At 47.5% G+C, this 20,295-nt stretch overlaps 1 protein-coding gene across 1 annotated transcript in view; it reads left to right on the plus strand.

Moving 5' to 3' along the window:
- GPA33 (glycoprotein A33) overlaps positions 1 to 20,295 on the plus strand; it is a 36,122-nt gene that overhangs the window by 13,785 nt on the left and 2,042 nt on the right. The window contains exons 2-6 of the mRNA XM_003928082.4: positions 1,643 to 1,797; positions 6,387 to 6,603; positions 11,856 to 12,011; positions 19,340 to 19,459; positions 20,069 to 20,198. Coding sequence (XP_003928131.1) covers positions 1,643 to 1,797; positions 6,387 to 6,603; positions 11,856 to 12,011; positions 19,340 to 19,459; positions 20,069 to 20,198 — 778 coding nt within the window. The remainder of the gene's footprint in view (positions 1 to 1,642; positions 1,798 to 6,386; positions 6,604 to 11,855; positions 12,012 to 19,339; positions 19,460 to 20,068; positions 20,199 to 20,295) is intronic.

Below are 20,295 nucleotides of genomic sequence, written 5' to 3' on the forward strand. Positions count from 1 at the left end.
CTTTTAAAAATGTAGGTCAGGCCAGGCATGGTGTCTCATTCCTGTAATCCCAGCACTTTGGGAGGCCGAGGTTGGCAGATCACCTGAGGTCAGAAGTTCAAGACCAGCCTGGCCAACATGATGAGACCCATCTCTACTAAAAATACAAAATTAGCTGGGCATGATGGTGCACACCTGTAATCCAAGCTACTTGGGAGGCTGAGGCAGGAGAATTGCTTGAACCTGGCAGGCGGAGTTTGCAATGAGCCAAGATTGAGCCACTGCACTCCAGCCTGGGCAACAGAGGAGGGGGGAAAAAGAAGAAGAAGAAAAAAAAGGTATGTCAAATATATTTCGTCTGCTTAAATCTCTCTAAGAGATTTTCACTTCATTCAGAGCAAAATACAAAATCCTAAATAAGGGCTATATTGCTCCAAGCAATCTGAGACCCCTCACTGTTTCACCTCATCTGTCCTCACTCACTCCCCTCCCACTTCACCGGTTTCCTTGCTGTTCCTTGCGGATGGACTAAGCTGACTCCTGCCTCCCTGCCTGATCCTTGCTGAGCCTCTGCCTGGAAAGTTCTCACCACTGGCATCCACATGACTCTCTGTGTCAAGCATCTATTCTGCATGACAAACAGCCCCAAAACTCAGTGCTTAAAACAGTAACAATTTCTATTTTACTCTTGAGTCTTCAATTTGAGCAGGGATCTGCAGCGGTAGCTCAGCTCTGCACCCCTTGGTGTCAGCTGAAACAGCTAGGTGGCTGTGTTCACTCACTCTCATGTCTGGGAGTTGAAGTTGGCTGTCCCAAAGGACCTCGGTTGGTGAACCAAACACCGACACCTGTCCTTTCCATGTGGCTGCTTACCTTCCTTCAGGATGTTGATGGGTTTCCAGGGTGAGCATTGCAAGGGACCAGGTGAAGTGAATGGCCTCTTATGAGTTGGCCTCAGAGCCACATAACATCCCTTACACTGGAGTCACGGGTGCTTCCAGGCTCAAAGGGAAGGAACACAGACCCCAACTCCCAGTAGAGGAGTGTCAAAATCATGTGGTAAGAGTATGTGTGATGAAAGGTACATACTGGTGTGGCCACATTCTTTTTCCTTACCTTGTTTCCATAAACTTATATGAAATAAACTCCTGTGAGAATACGGTCCATCTCCTTACCTTGATATAATCTTATTCTTTAAATTCATAAAATTCTTTACCACATGCAAATGTTCCATAAATACTTGTTAAATAAGTGAATAAATCATCATCACAACCAAGAAGATAGCTGGTAATGTTTAATGAGAGTTTTCTATGTGCCAGGGACTAATAAAAATATTTACACATAGTATCTCCATTAGTTTGCCCAATAACTCAAGGAAATAAGTATTAGAGCTCCTATTTTATTGATGAGAAAACTGAGGCTCAGACACGTTGACGGCTTCATGATGCTGCAGGGTGGGGTTAGGTGGAGCAAGGCACATGTGTTTGTCTTCACCACAGTCTTGGAGGAGAAGCTGGTTTCTAGGGTGAAGGTGGCCAAGGTGGCTCTCGCTGTGGCTGGAGGCACAAGGACAGTCCTGGGTGTTCCCTCAGTGGTCCAGTGGGCAGTTGTGGGTATGTCCGTGTCCTTCATGTTTCCCTCCCACTGCCGACTTTCTTTACAGTTAGGGTGACTGTCGATGCCATCTCTGTGGAAACTCCGCAGGATGTTCTTCGGGCTGCCAGGGGAGCGAGTGTCACCCTGCCCTGCACCTACCACACTTCTGCCTCCAGTCGAGAGGGGCTTATTCAATGGGATAAGCTTCTCCTCAGTCATACGGTAAGGACGCTTTACAAGTTCCGGAACCATGGGAATGATTATCACCTGACCGGGTCCTCTTAGAAGGCAAGCACTATGAAGTCTTTCCGTAAATGATATAATAAACACTAGCACCCAGGCTGGGGTGGGCAGGGAGGGAGTGGTGAATGTTGGACTCATGGAGGGCCAGATTGTGTCACCCTGATTTTGAAAATGTCACCTGCCTTAAAATATCTTTCTGGTGGCCAATCTCAAATGACATAAATTGTATCATGTGAGTCAGTCACTCCTTTTGTTTTGTTTCGTTTTGTTTTTAGATGGAGTCTCACTCTGTCACCCAGGCTGGAGTGCAGTGGTGCAATCTCGGCTCACTGCAGCCTCTGCCTCCTGGGTTTAAGCAGTTCTCCTGCCTCAGCCTCCCAAGTAGCTGGGACTACATGTGTGTACCACCACGTCCGGCTAATTTTTTTTGCATTTTTAGTAGGGAAGGGGTTTCACCATGTTGGCCAGGATGATCTTGATCTCCTGACCTTGTGATCCACCCGCTTCAGCCTCCCAAAGTGCTGGGATTACAGGCGTGAGCCACCGCGATTGACCTTGGGTCAATCACTCCTTTGGATTAGCATAGCCCTTGCTCTGAAGCCAAATTTTGTTTTACAGGTTTTTCTTTTCCTGTTTGGATTCTTTTGGGGAGTATGGAGGAGTTTTGTTTTATTTTCTATTTTAAAATAGATAATATAATCTCATGGTCTGAAAATCAAAACATCATAAGAAGTCTACATTGAGAAAGTTCATTCCAATCCCTGCTTCTCCTGTCCCACCAACCCTATTCCCATACCCACATCCTCCCTCCCCCTCGCTCTCCTCCACCCCCAGGCAGCGCATATACAAACACGGATATATGTTTTTATAGATGCATTTGCATATATGAATACGTATGTTTACATATACTACACGCATTCTGTTCTGTATTTGACTCTTAACAATATATCTTGGGCTCTGTGTGTATGAGTATATTTATCTCATTTTCAACATTTGCATAAGGCATTTCAATTTATGAAGGTACTATATGTACCATGAATGGACATTTGGTTTGTTTCTTATATTTTGCTGCTACAAATAATGCTGGATAAATATAAATACCCTTATATGTATGTCTCTAGATATATGTATATATGAGATAAATTATTAAAAGTAAAACCTTGGGTCAAAGGGTATGTGAATTAAACATTGATAAATAAGATCAAATTCTTCTCATTAAATGCCTACCAATCTTTATTTTCACCACCAACAGTGAGGGCACCTATTTCTCCAACACAGAGCATTCTCAAACTGTTTGCTATTTGCCAGTCTGATAAGTGTAAATCATCTCATTTGTCATCAAATTCACATTTCTTTAATTATAAGAAGTGGGGTATCTATTCATAAGTTTAAAAGTGAGGTCTCCTTTTAAAATGCAAACGTGCCTGGCAGAGGTAAGCATCAGGTCCACAACCACTCAGCGTGGAAAGGACTTCGCTTTTTCCCTGACAGGAGAGAAGGGATGGCCGACACACCCAAGACCTTGAGCAGCAGGACTGAGGGAGAAGGAAAGCAAGTCTTGTTCAGACGCACCAGGGGGCCCTGATGGACCCTGATGACCCTGTCCCGACTGCTCCCAGAGTCCCGGAGTAAAATCCCAGAGAGGAGAGCTGCAGCCTTTAGCTTGTAGGAGTGAAAGGGCGCCTTCTCTTGCCATCACATGTATTTAGCAGGCCAGGCATGAGGTCAATGCCTGACAGTTTTCTGGGTGTTGAGGTAGATACTAAAGTTATTTTATTGACTGCTGGATTCCTTACTTCTACAAGGATTTCAGGCAATTCCCTTGAGACCCTGCAAGAGTACAGAGAAAGGGATTAAATCCAGTCCCTCAAAGAGATTATTGTGACATTTCCTAGCAGGTCTTGTCCTTGGGGGAGATTCAGGGCGAGGGCCTTAAGATATCTTTGAAGGGAGGAAGGTTAATGGGTGGAGAGTCCTGGGCAGAGCCACTTGGGGTCAGAAAAAGAGCCGAGGTGGGGAAGACCAGTATCCATGGACTGATCCGCAGCCTGAGACACCTTTGCATCTCCCATCTGCTTCCCCCTTGCTTCTCAGCTAAGCTTCCTGAAAGAGCTGTCTGCCTCCACCAGGTCTGTTGCCTGTGGTTGGGCAGATGGCTCCCTGCACAAGGGTATGTGCTTCGTTAGCCAAGTCCTGTATCCCAGCACAGGCTGTAGAGCCCTTCATTCTAACTTGCACAAAGCGCACCGTAGGCACAGATGTCAGACTTGACAACGGATCCCCACAGTCTCTCTGCCCATCATGGTCTGATTCTTTACCTAACGCTCTGCAAAAGTTCACCAGCAACCTTTTTTTTTTTTTTTTTTTCTCCATTCAGTACACTTCATTCAGTCATCTTATTCCATCTCTGATTAGCCGTTCACACCGGCAGCCACTTTCCAACCTTGGAGTCTTCTCTTGACTTTCTGGCAGTCTTGCCTTGGCTTTTCGTCTTATTTCTCTGACCTCTCCTTGACACTTCGAATGAAGTAACTTGGAGACTTGCCATTTCTCTACTTATTTATCCCGGTGGCTTCATCGAGCCCACATCTCAGTGAACATCGACATGACGTTGGCTCCCAAACGTTCATCCCAGTCGCACTAAACTGACCCGTCTGGCTCTTACTGACTCCTCGACCTAGATGAATCTCCCACCGACACTCCAGACACCCCACCCGTAAAGAGAACACATCGTTTATTCATAAAAAATTCCCTTCCTTTGTGTTTCCTCTTTTGGAAATGACATCACATAATATCCAAGCCAAAAACCTCTCGCTCTGGAGGTCCGCCATTCCCTAACTCCGTCCACCAGATCTACTCCTGTCTCACTGGTGCTCCCCCTTCATATTCCTCAATTTCTTAACTGCTCCCTTTTCTCTTTCCAGTTCACTTTCCATTCCGTGTTGAGAGCTGGCTTCCTAAACACGTGGGTCTTTAGTGCTTCAGGGTAAATGTGAACTGTTTAGTCCCTTCACACAGTGTCTGAGACCTGGCATTGTAGAATCTCCAGACTTCAGACTCCGGAGCCAGAAGGCCGGGTTTGAACCTCAGCCCTGTCATTTACTTAAACATGTGGACTTGGGCGAGGCATTTAACTTCTTGGTGCCTTGGCTTCCTCATTTGTAAAGTGAGTATAATCAAATATCTACTTCAGGGGTGTCGTGAAGATTCAATGAGATAATACATACCAACTGCATAGACTAGTACCCAGCACATAGCATACATTCAATAAATAGCAGCTCTGATCTTTATTGCTACCTGCCTAAGCTCACCCTCTCACCAGCCCCTCACTCACCCACTTACCTCCATTCGTACTGAACCACTGGGGTCGATATGTTGCTTCCCACGTCTAGGCCTTTCCCTGTGGCTCTCGCTTTGCCCAAAATGCCCAATACCTTTATCCTACTCCAACACTTACTCTTTCAATACCCCCAGCCCTTTGCCTGGCTAATTCTTAGTTGTTTTTAGGATTCAAGGCAACTGTCATCTCTTCTAGGAAGTCTCCCCTGACTTCCCAGTCTGGAAGTGATACTTTCTTCAGGAGTCCTATGGATAATCTAAGATGTTGAAACATTTGGTTGTCTATCACTTCCATTACTCTCTGGGGGCAGAATTCATGAATTACCATATTTGAATGTCAGACACCTAGCAGAGGCTCAGTTAGAATAATGGCTAGCATGTCTAGAAACTTAACATGTCAGGCAATGCCCTAACTGCTTCGTGTATATTTTTACCTTAATTCTCACTACAGTCCTATGAGGCAGGTGTTATTATCGTCATCTCCATTTTGTAGAAGAGTTAACAGAGTCACAGGCCGAGCATTTTGCGCAAGGTCATACAATTAGTACATGGCAGAATGGAGATTTGAATTGAAGCAGTCCAGCTTGAAAGTCTGTGATTTTAGCTATTACCACATACAATTTGATAAATGATGAGTTTATCAATCAATCAGTAAATTCCAAAGGCAAGAGTCAAGTTAATAAAGTGAATCTGGCAGCTGAGGCTGGCTGCCCAACATGATGGCTGGTACATGGAAGGTGCTCAGTAAATACTGGTAGACTGAATGAGTGAGAATTGGCTATGGATAAAATGGAATGGATAAGAGATACTGGAGATTACAAGAGGTGAAAGTGTTGGCATCCCTGATGGACCCATTTACCCACATATATTCTATAGTATGAACTGCCTAATTTCTTTCAATATTTTCATTTAAAAATATATATATATAATAAAAGAATACTTGCTACTCATTTGTGGATTTATTTTATTATATAATATATATTTTATCATATATGTATTATATATTATATATAATACATATTATATATACTTTTATATTATATATATATATATAATATATACATGAAATCCACAAATGGGTAGCATGTATTCGAGCTGCTTGTTCTGAGAGGTTGGTGTCTGTGCTTCTGGGCCCTGGGAAGTAGGGGATGAGGGTAGTCACGGCAGGCTGGAAGCACCAGGCAAGGGCCTTTGGGTGAAGACCTAGTGCCATTTTTCTTCCCTCCCAGGAAAGAGTGGTCACCTGGACGTTTTCAGACAAAAACTACATCTATGGGGATCTTTATAAGGATCGTGTCAACCTATCAGGCAATGCTGAGCAGTCCGACGCCTCCATCACCATTGGTCAGCTGACCATGAATGACAACGGCACCTACGAGTGCTCCGTTTCGCTGATGTCAGACCTGGAAGGCACCTCCAAGTCACGCCTCCGCCTCTTGGTCCTCGGTGAGTGTCTCCATTTCTTTCAGGAGTGTAGGAAGAGGGTGGGCTGGTGGCAGCGCAGGAAGGAGAAGAGCCCTGGTGATGAGACGAAGGCAGAGGCAGCAGCAAGGAGCTGAGTCTCCTCCCCTCGTCCGGCTGTCTCTGGCAGAGGGCTGGTTCCTCCCTTTGGAACTGAGCACAGGTGGGCAGCTCCAGAGGGCAGAGAAGGCTGATTTAGAGTGGGCCCTTGCTCTGTTGATGTCCTTTCCCCCACACCAACTCCTCTTTTTTTCATACCATACTTATTCCAAAGATAAAGGAAAATCTTAAATCCTGTTGCAAAGGCTCGTGGTGCCTTAATTGGGTGCTCAGAGGGCCACATCGCAACTCTCTGACATCTTTCCCTGCCGTAACTTAGGCTACCCAGCAGAAATCCTTCACACCACCGTCTGCTCGCCCCCACCCCTCAACAGACACTCCATCAATCAGGTTCTACTCCCTTTGAAATGTGTCCCAAGATAACATTCTTTTCATAGGAATAACTTATTATTGGAATTTATAGTTTAGGAAGCATCTGAAAGATCATCTACTTTAATATCCTCATTTTGTAGATGAGGCCCAGAGAAAGGGAGCTACTGACTGACAGTCAAATAGTTATTGGAAAATAACTGTTATTGAAAGAACACAGTCTAAGTCCAATATTAGAAATGGCGCCGCTGCTGGGAGGTAGCAACGCTTTAAACCAAAACAAGGATTTTTTTTTTCCTTATTCCTTTTACTTACTTGATTGCATTTTATTTTTAATTAATATGTTTAATTTAAATTTATTTTTAAATTAAATTTAATTAATACTTAAAATATTTTAATTGCATAAGTTGGTTGCCTGACATTTTGAAAGCATTAGTGAGTCAAACTGTACAAACTAGCATTGTATAAAGAATAACTAAGATCTCGGTAGCCAATGGCAACACAGGTAGGTATTTCATATTTTCCTCATGTCCTTTCAAAACACACAGACTCTTCCATACTTTTCTCTTTTCCTTTAAAAAAAAAAGGGGGGATTGGCAGGGAGCAGTGGCTCATGCCTGTAATCCCAGCACTTTGCAAGGGGGGCAGATCATGAGCTCAGGAGATCGAGACCATCCTGGTTAACATGGTGAAACCCTGTCTCTACTAAAAATACCAAAAATTAGCCGGGCATGGTGGCACGTGCCTGTAGTCTAAGCTACTTGGGAGACCGAGGTAGGAGAATCACTTGAACCTAGGAGGCATTGCAGTAAGCCGAGATCAGGTCATTGCACTCCAGCCTGGGCGACAGAGCCAGACTCTGTCTCAAAGAGAGAAAAAAAAAAGGATCACATTGTAAAGATCACGCTGCATTTTTTCTTTCTTAACCATGTTTCATGCACATTTCTCCAGATCGGCACATGTAGCTCTACTGATTAACGCATACCTTCCATCACACGGAGATACCATGATTTATTCAAGTATTCCTTCCTGATGAATATTCAGCCTGCTCACTTTTTTTTTTTTTTTGTATGAACAATACTGCAATAAACATCCCCTTACACACACGTACATATGTCTGTTAGGGGTCCCTTAACTAGCTCTCCTTTTCTTTGGGCAATGGAAGACTCCCCCGAAATCCTCCACATAGTATTATATAAATGCCGATCCCCCTGCCTCCCAACCAGGGCCAGAAGGATACAAATTTTAATCTGAGATTATGAAACTCCGTGAAACCAATGTTTTACTTTAAAAAAAAAAAAAAAGATCAGGTGCAGTGGCTCAGGCCTGTAATCCCAACACTTTAGGGGGCCGAGGCAGAGGCCAGCCTGAGCAACACAGCTAAACCTCCTCTCTACAAAAAAGTTTAAAAATTGAGGTGAAGGATCGCTTGAGTTGGGGAGGTTGAGGCTGCAATTAGCTATGATCCGGACATTGCCCTCCCTCCCACCTGGGTGACAGAGTGAGACCCGTCTCAAACAAGCAGGCAAGCAAGCAAACAAAAACATAGAAAAGAGAGAGAGAGAGAGCTCATTTTTAAATGCATTCTAAGAAATAAGTTTAAATCGTATACATATAAACAGAAATAAAAACATATAAACACACACACACGTTTTCTTTCCTAATGGCTTTGCAGCTAGGCTATTTTAAGGCAGCCGGCCTACTCGGCGAGCAGGAAGCTCCGGGCCAGGCAGCCCCTGAGCCCGCGGTCTCAATCTCGGCCGGGAAAGCTGGAGCCCTGGGTCCCGAGACCAGGCGCCGCGGATCGGGATCGGCAGTCTTCCCGGCCTCTGGCGCCCCCTGACGTCCGTAGAGGGAGTCGCAGGCCTCGGAGAGGCCGCGGCGCCCGACTGGTTCACTCTCCCCTCCTTCCCCATCACTGCTCCCCCAGCAAATATTCAGGGAACATCTGCCCTATGCTGGGAAGGTAAGACTGAGTCTGAGACTCCGAGTCCCCCGGAGGTCTCACGGCCCCCACGTGTGTGGAAGGACGATTTGATCTTTTAAAGATCTGTTTGATTGGAGGTCCTAGCTGTTTTTGATGGTGGGAGGCTGAGGAGAGAGACCTTAGTGAGGGATTGACAGAGTGACAGCAGGGGTTCCTGGGTGTGAGGCCAGAGGGTTTGGGGGCTGAGAACTGACACGTTCCACCCTAAGGCTGATCTCTTCGGGGGTGGGTGGTCATTTCTTTGTCATTACCTGTACTTCTGCCTCTGGAGAGAATAAGGATTTGCTTTTGGCAGTTTTCCCTTAGCAAATGTTGGTTTCAGCAAAGCTATAGCAGTTTTTGATGCATTCAGATGCCTCTGAGTGCTCTGTAGATGCCAGTAGGCCTCAGTTACTTTCCTACCCTTTTTGTCTTTTACTCCAAAGAAACCTGGTTGTAGAAAGGCTCTACTGTCAGTCATGCACACTTTGTATGACTTTGGGGACACATGGGACTCCTCAGGTGGGATTGGTGTTTTGCCCACTCTCCAACTGTGGAATAAAGCCTTTGCCTCCTATTCAAGGCATTCCTGGGAAAAGGCTGAATGTTTTTGATGTGTGGAGAGGGATACTCCCTGCTGGAAATAGATGTTGGAAATAGATGCTCAGTGCTGCAAAGAAAAATTAGCACTGAGACAAAGGATCTTTCAGCAATGCAATTTTTACTTCCTGGGCTGCAGGAAGGGTACTCTCACTAGCCATCTTGCCACGAGAGTACCCTTCCTGCAGTCCAGGAAATAAAAATTGCATTGCTGGAAGATCCTTTGTCTCAGTTCTAATTTTTCTTTGCGGCACCGAGCATCTATTTCCAACATCTATTTCCAACACTCCTAATTCTCTGAAAAGCTCAAGAGATACAGCTTGACTCAGCAACCCCATCCTAGGGGTCCTCTGGGAAGTGGTGTTCACCTTCTGCTTGCTGGCCCAGCACAGGGAGAAAAAAGGCTGCTGGTAAGAGTGGTCCTCAGGCTGCAGCCTCCCCCTCCGCACACTGCTCCAGTCCCAGGGTCTGGTCCAGGACAGATGAGGCCTGGTCTTGAACTTTGGGCCTCTTATGTTTAGGAACAGCCCAAGGGAAAGTGGCAATCAGATAGGGCATCTAATTTCCCTCGTGTCGCCCCACACCTGGCCAGCCCTCCCTATGGCAGCCAGAGATGTTGTGCACACACAACAATAACCTGCCTGTTTCCAAGAGGAAATACTTGGCTGCCGGGGTAGAGGGGAGTGGTGTGTGGAAGGATTTCTCTGGGCAACTGCCGGGTGGGGCTGAGAACAGAAGGCACTTCTGATGTTCAGCACCTGGATTATAGAATGGGCAGCACTGGGAGCAAGCTATCCAAAGGGACGTGAAAAGAAAGAAAGACGCAGAAGGTACAGGCTTGCCACCCAGGGATTCCAGGAGCAACCCTCTCCACTGCGTGTCCTCTTCCCACCTCCAAGGACACGACTTGAAGTCTCAAGCATGCTTCATGTTGCTTCTTGCCTCTGAGCCTCTGCACATGCTGTTCGCTCTGCCTGGAGTACCATCACCTCCTTCTCCGACCACCACTCCCACCTCGACCACTGGCCTTGTTTACTGTCATCCTTCCTTCAGGTCACAGCTGATGCTGTGACTAGGGCCGTGTTTGGGTCTTATCTTCCCCAGCAGCCTTGCCTCCTGCCTGGTCATTGTTCATCTATTTGTCTTTTGCCCCCCCTAGGTTCCTTTACCCAATAACTGTGTCCTCCCAGTGCCCACCACTGTCAGACACACAGTAGGCCCCCAGTGAGATTTGTAGAATGCACCGAACCTCACAATGGTGTCTTGACAATGCTGAGTGAAGGGCATAGGCTTAAGCCTCCCAGGATTTCAGGGAATCAAGTTAGGGTGGTGATGCCGTCCCATGGTTCGGTGTAACCTCCAGTTTGTGGGCGTCCCTCTCCTGAGCTCTGTGCCCTCTGCCTTCTCAGATCCCCTCTGTCCTCATCACCCTACACATAACTTTCCTGCTGCCTCTGGTTCCTCCCATCGTCCGGTGCTTGTGGAAACTGCAGGAAGAGGATAGTCCTGAACCCAGAGAGAACTTTCCTAATAAGTTAGCATCGAAGGCTTCAGAGAGCACTTAGTCCAGGGCTAGGCAAACTAGGACCAAATCCAGCCCACAGCCCGTTTTTATATTTCTAACATATCATTTAAAGAGAAAAAGTAGCAGCAACAGAGACAATATGTGGTCTGCAAAGCCTAAAATATTGTCACCTGGCCCTTGACGGAACAGGTTTGCTGTCTACTAATTCTGCAGAATGGAACACTGAGGTCCAGGGAAATTGAAGGTTTTCCCAAAATGGCACAGATGAGTCAGTGGCAGAGGAGCCCGTATGGACTGGTGGAGAGCACACTGGATCTGGAGTTAGATCTGGGCTCTAGTCCCAGCTCTGCCAGGACCCATGGACAAGTGTCCTCTCTGGGCCTCAACATCCCAATCTTTCTAACCGCCATGTTGCTCTATCCTTAAAATCCCATGACTGTAAACTAGAACACACATGAAACCATGCCTTGTGAAGCTACTGCAGACCCACGATGCTCCCCAGAGTACGTACCACTCCACTGTGATGGTGACAGACCACTGAGGGCATATTGGGGTGAACTGGTTTCACAGCGTTCCATCTCACCACTCAGCTACAGAGTTTTCTGCCTGTGAACAAACGAGGCAGTAGGTGTGTGTGTTGGGGGGGGGTAGGTGGCGGGTGGCTGTCACCAAGCCCCACCTGCCTCATGCCTTCTTTTTGGTCTCTCGTCTACATAGTGCCACCCTCCAAACCAGAATGCGGCATCGAGGGAGAGACCATAATTGGGAACAACATCCAGCTGACCTGCCTATCGCAGGAGGGCTCACCAGCCCCTCAGTACAGCTGGAAGAGGTACGACATCCTGAACAAGGAGCAGCCCCTGGCCCAGCCAGGTAAGGGGGCAGCAGGGAGGGCGGGCTCCTCACGTCAAGGTGCAGCGGATTGGCTAGGGGTTCCCAGGGGCGACTCGGGTAACCAATCAGATCCCCCTGAAGGCCGCTTCCCTACCCCACCCCTATCCCCACCTCTCTAAGCACTGGTTTCTTATAATAATACCCACCTCATAGGTTCTGGCAAGAAATAAAAATGATTCATGTAAAGAACGTAGCGGAAGCCGCGGTAACTGTTAACTTGTTTTCTGTGTTCCGCATTCCTCAGTTCTCTTGGATGAGCGTGCCCTGATAAGCACTCTATGCGAAAGCATAGGAAGGGTTTTAGTTGAATGTGTCCTGAAGTATATGTTTGAGACCCCAAGTCTAACTCGGCGGCTCCACCCAAAGGTGGGGAATTTAACTTTCCCATATCCAGGCCGGTCCATCTCAGCCTTCACGGACTCACGCGCTGTTAAGGGTCCCACATTCTCAGGGGAAGCGATGGTAGGGTCAGCTGTAGTTGCCAGGAGACCGGTTTTGTAGTGGGCAACTTGGCATTTGACCTTTCAGTCGGGAAACTAACTGGAAAAAAAAAGTTATATGAAAATCCTACCATCCTTATCCCGGAGCCAATGGGTGCAGAAATACCCTGGTGGAGTCTCAGGGCCCCTGGTACCCACCCCTGCTCCTGAGGATCAAGAAAGACAAGGCTTGCCCAGCTTGGTGGCTCAGGACTATAATCCCAGCACTTTGAGAGGCTGAGGCAGGAGGATCACTTGAGGTCAGGAGTTCAAGACCAGCCTGGGTAACGCTGTGAGACCCCGTTTCCACAAACACACGAAATTAAAAATTAGCTGGGGATGGCAGGATTCACCCTTTAGTCCCAGCTACTCAGAAGGCTGAGGTGGGAGGATCACTTCAACCCTGGAGGTGGAGGCTACAGTGAATCATGATCATGCCACTGTACTCCAGCCTTGGTAACAGAGAGAGACTGTGTCTCAAAATAAAATAAAATAAAATAATTTCTTTTAAAAGAAGGCAAGGCCTGAAAGGTGTCCATCAGATTTCACTTTTGGGAGATCTTTCAGTTTCGTGTAGGTGGAAAAAGAGGCCAGAGGTGGAAAGTGAAGCCAGCAGGACACACAGCTCTTCCGAGATGAGGTGCCTGGTGGTGGGGGTGGGGGCCATGGGAAGAACATCTGTTGTCCTGGATAAGCCCAGCCGGATGGATGCACACGTGGGGGTGTACTCACCAGGATGAGCTTTATCACCCGTTTGGAGGCAAAGCGATTTCTTAAAAACAATTAGTAGAATCCACTCGACCTAACTTAAAATAAGTTGATGTAATGTAGATTTTCAACAAGCTTTCAGTTTTCTTTACGTATTTCTGGTCGGCAACTTTTTATCAAGTATGTTGGGAATTTTTGTTGAAACCACCTGGCAGCTCTCCTGGGGCTCTGTGGCCTCCTCTCTCTGGCCTGTGAACAGCCTAGTGACTCCAGCCATGGTCATGGTAGGTCTGCTATGGACACTGGTAGTGTGTGACCTTCTTTCCAGCAAAGTGTGTATAGGGGGACCCAAAGCTGAAGATTACAGGTGGCAAAGGCTACAATAGCTTTATACCCAGTGGCGATGTAACAGAAGAGGCATAAGAAGATCAAAGAAGGTTTCTCCAAGGATGGGATACTGGAGTCAACAGAGGTTAAGAGCATGCCATGGGCTTAACTCCTGGCTTGGACTCTTAGCTGTGTAATCTTAGCAAGTGACTTAGCTTCTTTGTACCTTAGGTTCTACGACTGTGAAATGGGCACAATGCTAGTGTTTCCTTCATAGGGTTGTGAAGATTAAATAAAACTAGATGTAAAGCACTGAAACCAGTGCCTGGTAGGTAGTAAGCACCCACTTAATGCTAAGTATTATTAGCTGTTATTTGAGTTGAGTCCTCAAGGATGAAGAGGCTTGGCTTGGAGAACAGGAAGGAATCGTGACTGTATGGTGTGATTAAAGGGTAGGTATAGGAATGGTGGGAGATACTCTTGTTAAGAAACACAGTGAAGAGAAATCATGAAGAGCCTGTGTGTTACACTAGGGAGGTTGGTCTTTGTCCTGTAAGCCATGGGTACCTTGCGAGGAGCCTCACAAATGGACAACCCAGCTGCAGTTCTCTCCTGCCTCCACCGGCAGACTCCTCTGGTTATTAGAAGCCAAAACTTAGTTCTTTCATTATCCAAAAGCAAGAATCCTGAGGACATGGAAGGAGGTTAAAGGAGAATTGCTTCCTTAATTTGTAAAAGCTTTATCCTGTCTCTAGTTAAGATTTGCTGAGTCGGAATGGGGATCAGGGGTGACAGAAAAGAATAGGGTTAATGGTCATAACAACATGCCCTTGCAGCTGGATGACATCGTGGGGTTAGGATGGAGTTCTCAAAGTCTTTTGTCTTCACCCTGCTTCTCAGAGCCTCAGAGAATCTGCCAATTCTGGCCAGGTGCAGTGGCTCATGCCTATAATCCCAGCACTTTGGGAGGCTGAGGTGGGTGGATCGCCTGAGTCCAGGAGTTTGAGAACAGCCTGGGCAACATGGTGAAACCCTGTCTCTACGAAAAAATACAAAAATTAATGTGGCGTGGTGGTGTATGCCTGTAGTCCCAGCTACTCAGGAGTCTGAGGTGGGAAGATCGCTTGGGCCTGGAAGGCAGAGGTTGCAGTGAGCCGAGATGGTGCCACTGCAGCCACGGCGCTAGAGCCAGATCTTGTCTTAAAAACAAACAACAACGACAACAACAAAACAGAAAGAGAGGGAGAATTTGCTAATTCTTCATCCTCTGTGGGTCAGACCAAATTATTCCTGGCTTTTAAAACATTTCAGTCCAACGTGGATGATTTGGAGAGAAGGGTACCTCTGCCCTCCTACATCTGAAGACAATTTCCAACATTAGATTGGTTCCTTTGACTAAGCCCTCAGTGGCAACAAGCTAGCAGTGAAAAGAACAGGAATCCAGAATCCGGAAACTAGGATTTGAGTCCTGACTTCTCCACTTTGGAGCCTTGAGTCACTTACAGCCTCTCTGACCCTTAGTGGTGCCCTTTGAAAAGAACTGGGATTCCCCAAAAGCTGTGAAGAGGATGAGAGAGCCGATGTGTGATAGGCTTTGAACGGCCTTTGTAAGTTGTGTCCTAGTAAGCTGAGTTTCATACACTGAAGAAACAGGAATTTAGTTATTACAGAATTGGGGTAGTTCTGTGGCCTGGAGCACTTGAGGGGAGGAAGTTGTGAAGGCTGGGGACCGGTCCAGGGAGGATGCTGAGGGCCCTGTGTGAGAGAGAGGTGGCAGCAGGGGCTTGTCAACAAGCTACGGGATTGGGTGGGGGTTGGAGGAATGCAGAAATGTTAGATCTGGTTCACATGACATTAGTGTCTTGGTGAGACCAGAGGTTCTCTCGAGGGTACTCTTTCCACAGCTGGAGCGGAGAGGAAGGTGGGAGGCTATGACCGTCCTGGGCATTTCCCTTCCTGACCACAAGGTGTCGTCACTGCAGCGGAAACAGTTTTCTCTGGATTTCAAAAATTACTAGTCCCTTTCTGACGGAAAAGGGGCTTGGGAGCCCCAGCTCGGAATCAAAGAAGGTGCCGTGGCACAAGACCTGCACTGGTTCGTCCCGGCAGCTTCCAGTGCACACCGTTTGCATCAGGGAACTGGGGGAGGAGAGCGCTGACTCAGTGGACTAGGAAGCCCCGTGTTCCCCCACGCTAAACAAGGCCTAGAGCTCAAAGCCGGACTCTGCCCACTCGAAGGTCCTCACTGCCCGCAGCGTGCTGCCCACACTGAACCCAGAGCCTGAGCTTCACCCTTAAAGCGGCGGGGATCTGTTAAGAGCTCTAGACCTCCTACGCATGCCTAGGGCCATAGAGCATTTCCTAGTGTGTTCCTTCAAGATGCCTCTTAAAAATAACAAATGCAATTAGTTTAGAAAACGAGGCCGTGAATGCCATAACCCGCGATCAGAGACTCCCACTGCTCACCAGTATTTTGGGGGTTCTGAAAGTGCTGCCCTTAGAAAGCGTACTTGACCCTAACTCCGCGATTTCTAAACTTGCTTTTTTTAGGGACTCCTCCTCTATGCCACATACTAATATCGCATGTAAACAATGTGCCAGAAAACATACTGAGACGTGGAATTCTAGGATAGAAGGGGGCATGTTTTATGAAGAATGAGCATCCAGAGAGTAGTGTCCTGGGCTTCAAGGGAAGAATTTGAAGAAAGTACAAGTGAAAAGACTGAAAGAAAGTAGCATCAAATCAAAGTGTTATTCTAGGTGATGGAATTACAATGATTTTTATCTGTTCTCTCTCCTTTGAAGAGGCTTTCCTTGGCCCTTTTGATGAGATTAAACCCCCCTCCCCCGCCCCGCCATAAGTTCAGATAGCACCTCCATCTGGAACTGTAACCACCTCTGTTTCACGTCTGTCTTCTTTGAGACAGGAAACACCAAGAGGAAAGGGACCCTCTTCATCTCCTTTGTAGCTGTGATCGGCAGCTAAAGATTTTCTGTATTGAATTGAATTGAAATAATAGTTTTAAATTATAAATTATTATAATTCGCTTTGTAATACAAATTTTCATTTTTATTTTTTTATTTTTTGAGACAGAATCTTGCTCTGTTACCCCGGCTGGAGTGCAGTGGTGCGATCTCAGCTCACTGCAACCCCCTCCTCCCCGGTTCAAGCGATTCTCATGCTTCAGCCTCCTGAGTAGCTGAGTCTAGACGCACACACCACCACGCCCGGCTAATTTTTGTATTTTTATTAGAGATGGGATTTCACTATGTTGACCAGGCTGGTCTCAAACTCCTGACTTCAAGTGATTTGCCCACCTCAGCCTCCCAGAGAGTTGGGATTACAGGTGTGAGCCACCGCACCTGACCACAAATTTTTAAAAGAAAAATATCAGTGGCTCCAGGGAGTTCTAGATTCCAAACAGTATTTTTGTTCCTGTTTTATCATTCTTTAATTTTGTGACCTTGAGCAGTCACTTAACTTCTTTAAGCCTCCAGTTACCTCTGTGAGTTGGAGGCTGAAATATTGAGGACTGCTGGAACGATGACAGGACATCACATTTGAGGATGTGTACCCAGCAGCACATCCCCAGAAGGAAGATCTTGAGATGCAATCTTGCAAGAAAGTGACAGTGGGGCAGGGAGAGGGCTGCTCCCCGGTTTTGCCCATAGCACCAAGTGGCAAGAGAGAAAGCAGGTATGATTGACAGCCAGATCTGTGACCTGAAGCTTGGACTTGTTACTGAGGATTACAGGCAGCCCCTGAAATGTCTGAACAGAGCAGTGACAGGATAGTATTTACAATTTAGAGTGTCTCCTGGCGATGGCATGTAACCACCTGGTGGCAGCAGGGATCAGGCAAGGCTGGCTCTGCAGCTAAATTAGAGGATGCAGGTCTCCACCTCCTCTCTCAAAATAGCTGCTATAACAAAGCATCTTGGATGGCCCGACATATACATACGCCCAAGCACAACGCTCTTGCTTCCAAGATGAAGAAACTGTTGGGATGATAGATTGAGGGGAAAAGTCTTCCATGAGACATTCTGGCCCATTCTCTTGGATTCAGGAGGATCAGGTGTTTTCACTCCCACTTTCCAGATGAAGCTTGCAGCTCAAACAAGTTAAATGGCTTGCTCAGGTGGTGGCAGATGCAGAGGAAGAGTCTAGACAGTCTCCTCCACCCCACCCCAATAGCACACACGTCCACCACCCCCCACACCACACACACCACACACACTACACATGCCACACATGCCTCATGCCACACACATTACACACTCACCACACACACCACATGCACCACACACACTACACATGCCACACACACCACACACCACACACACCACACACATCATACAACTACACACCACACACATCACTCACTCACCACACACACATGCACCACACACACTACACATGCCACACGCCACACACCACACACACCATACAACTACACACCACACACATCACACACTCACTACACACCAAACTCACCACACCACACACACCACACAGCACACATCACACAATCACCACACACACCACATGCACCACACACACTACATGTGCCACACACACCACACACCACCCACACTCACCACACACCATACTACACACCACACACATCACACACCACACCACTCACCACACACCACACACCCACCACACATCATACACACCACACACCACACACTCACCACACACAGCACATACACACCACACACATCACACACCACACACCACACACACCACACACTCACTACACACAGTACATACACACCACACACATCACACACCACACACCACACACTCACTACACACAGTACATACACACCACACACACACACACCACACACCACACACTACACACAGTACATACACACCACACACATCACACACCACACACCACACACACCACACACACAACACACACCATACAATTACACACCACACACATCACACACTCACCACACACATCACACTCGCCACACACACCACACACTGACCACACACAGCACATACATACCACACACCACATGCACCACACACACTACATGTGCCACACACACCACACTCACCACACACAACATACTATACACCACACACATCATACTATACACCACACACATCAGACACTCCACACACGACACACATCACACACCCACCACACACTATACACACACACCACACATATACCACACACACCGCATACTGTATACATACACACACACACACCTTTCTCAGGGCAGAAATCCCAAGATCAGGGTTCTTGATTTCCAGACTTCTTTCATATGAGTCTAATAAGCTAAGAGACTATTTCTGAAGATCATAAAAGTAATAATATCTTCTAATTAGAAAGTATTTTTATGTAATACAAAATATGTATTATATTTCCTGAGCACTTACTACATATCAGGCATTCTGTTGTGGGCTTATATTTATTATTAGCACCTCATTTTAAGCTCTCAAGTACCCTGTGTGGCAGGTACTATTATTTCTCATTTTAGATGAGGAAATGGAAGTTGAATGAAGCTAAATTATTTGCTAAAGGCAAGTTAGTAAGTGGCAGAGCCAGGCGTCAAACAGAGGGTGCCTGACTGAATTCTAAGCACTTGGCATTGTGCACCCTGCCTGGTTTAATCGTCCTGCAACTCTGGAGGTGGAGACGGGGCTCCGGCCTGGAGAAGCTCAGTGGCCGAGCTTGTGCCTCCCTAGGAGTCCAGGCCTCCCATTCCTGGCTGCCTCCACCCCACTGTGGTGCCTCTCATCACCCTGATTGTTCTTCCCCTGCAGTCTCAGGCCAGCCCGTCTCCCTGAAGAACATCTCCACAGACACATCGGGTTACTACATCTGCACCGCCAGCAATGAGATGGGGAGTGTGTTCTGCAACATCACGGTGGCCGTCAGACCTCGTAAGAGCAGCCTGGGAAGGGAGGGCGGACAAAGGCCACAGGATAACTGGTGGAGGTCCAGAGAGTCAGCTGAGACCACCATGAGAATGAATCATGAAGCCTCTCTAGGGCCACGCACCTGCAGGGTGACCTAGGCAGGATGACTCTGTCCCAGGCTCCCCTCGCTCTGAGGCCAGTCAAGTTCCACTGGTTTTTGGAAGTGGAGCCTAGGACCGACTTCTAGGACTGAGAGGCTTCCTCAGTCCCACCTGCCTGAGGGCCACTCAGTAGGCATGGAGGAAGTGCCCAAAGCCAGCTGCCGCAGAGTCTAGACCACGTCCTTTTGGGGTGAGACGTCATGTCTAGCTCAACGAGCTGGCAGGGCTGACACCTGAGGACTTCTGCAGAGCCAGGGTAGCCCGGAGAGTGTGAAGATGTGAAGCGTCCTCACATCTCTGTCTGCACCTCCATCCTGAAGAGTATTCCTGGACTATGGCTGGTCACATCCCTACAAGACCATGCCTTCCATGGAGTGTTAGCAGAAGCTGGCAGCTGCTGCTGCCCTGGCTGGGAGGAGCACTGGAGCCAGCTTCGAAGCTCGGCAAGTGCAGCTGCTCTGTCCTCTTGCAGCCTCTATGAACGTGGCCCTGTATGTGGGCATCGCGGTGGGCGTGGTTGCAGCCCTGATCATCGTTGGCGTCATCATCTACTGCTGCTGCTGCCGCGGGAACGACACCGACACCGACGAGAAAGCAAGGCCGTGAGTGTCTGGGCTGGAGCCTGTTGCAAGGGTCTAGGGAGACTGGAATTAGGCAGCCCAACTCCTCACAGCCTCTTCTACTCGCTGCAACCCTGAC

This window comes from Saimiri boliviensis, chromosome 19 (genome assembly GCF_048565385.1).
Source record: "Saimiri boliviensis isolate mSaiBol1 chromosome 19, mSaiBol1.pri, whole genome shotgun sequence".
In the NCBI taxonomy this organism is placed as follows: Eukaryota; Metazoa; Chordata; class Mammalia; order Primates; family Cebidae; genus Saimiri; species Saimiri boliviensis.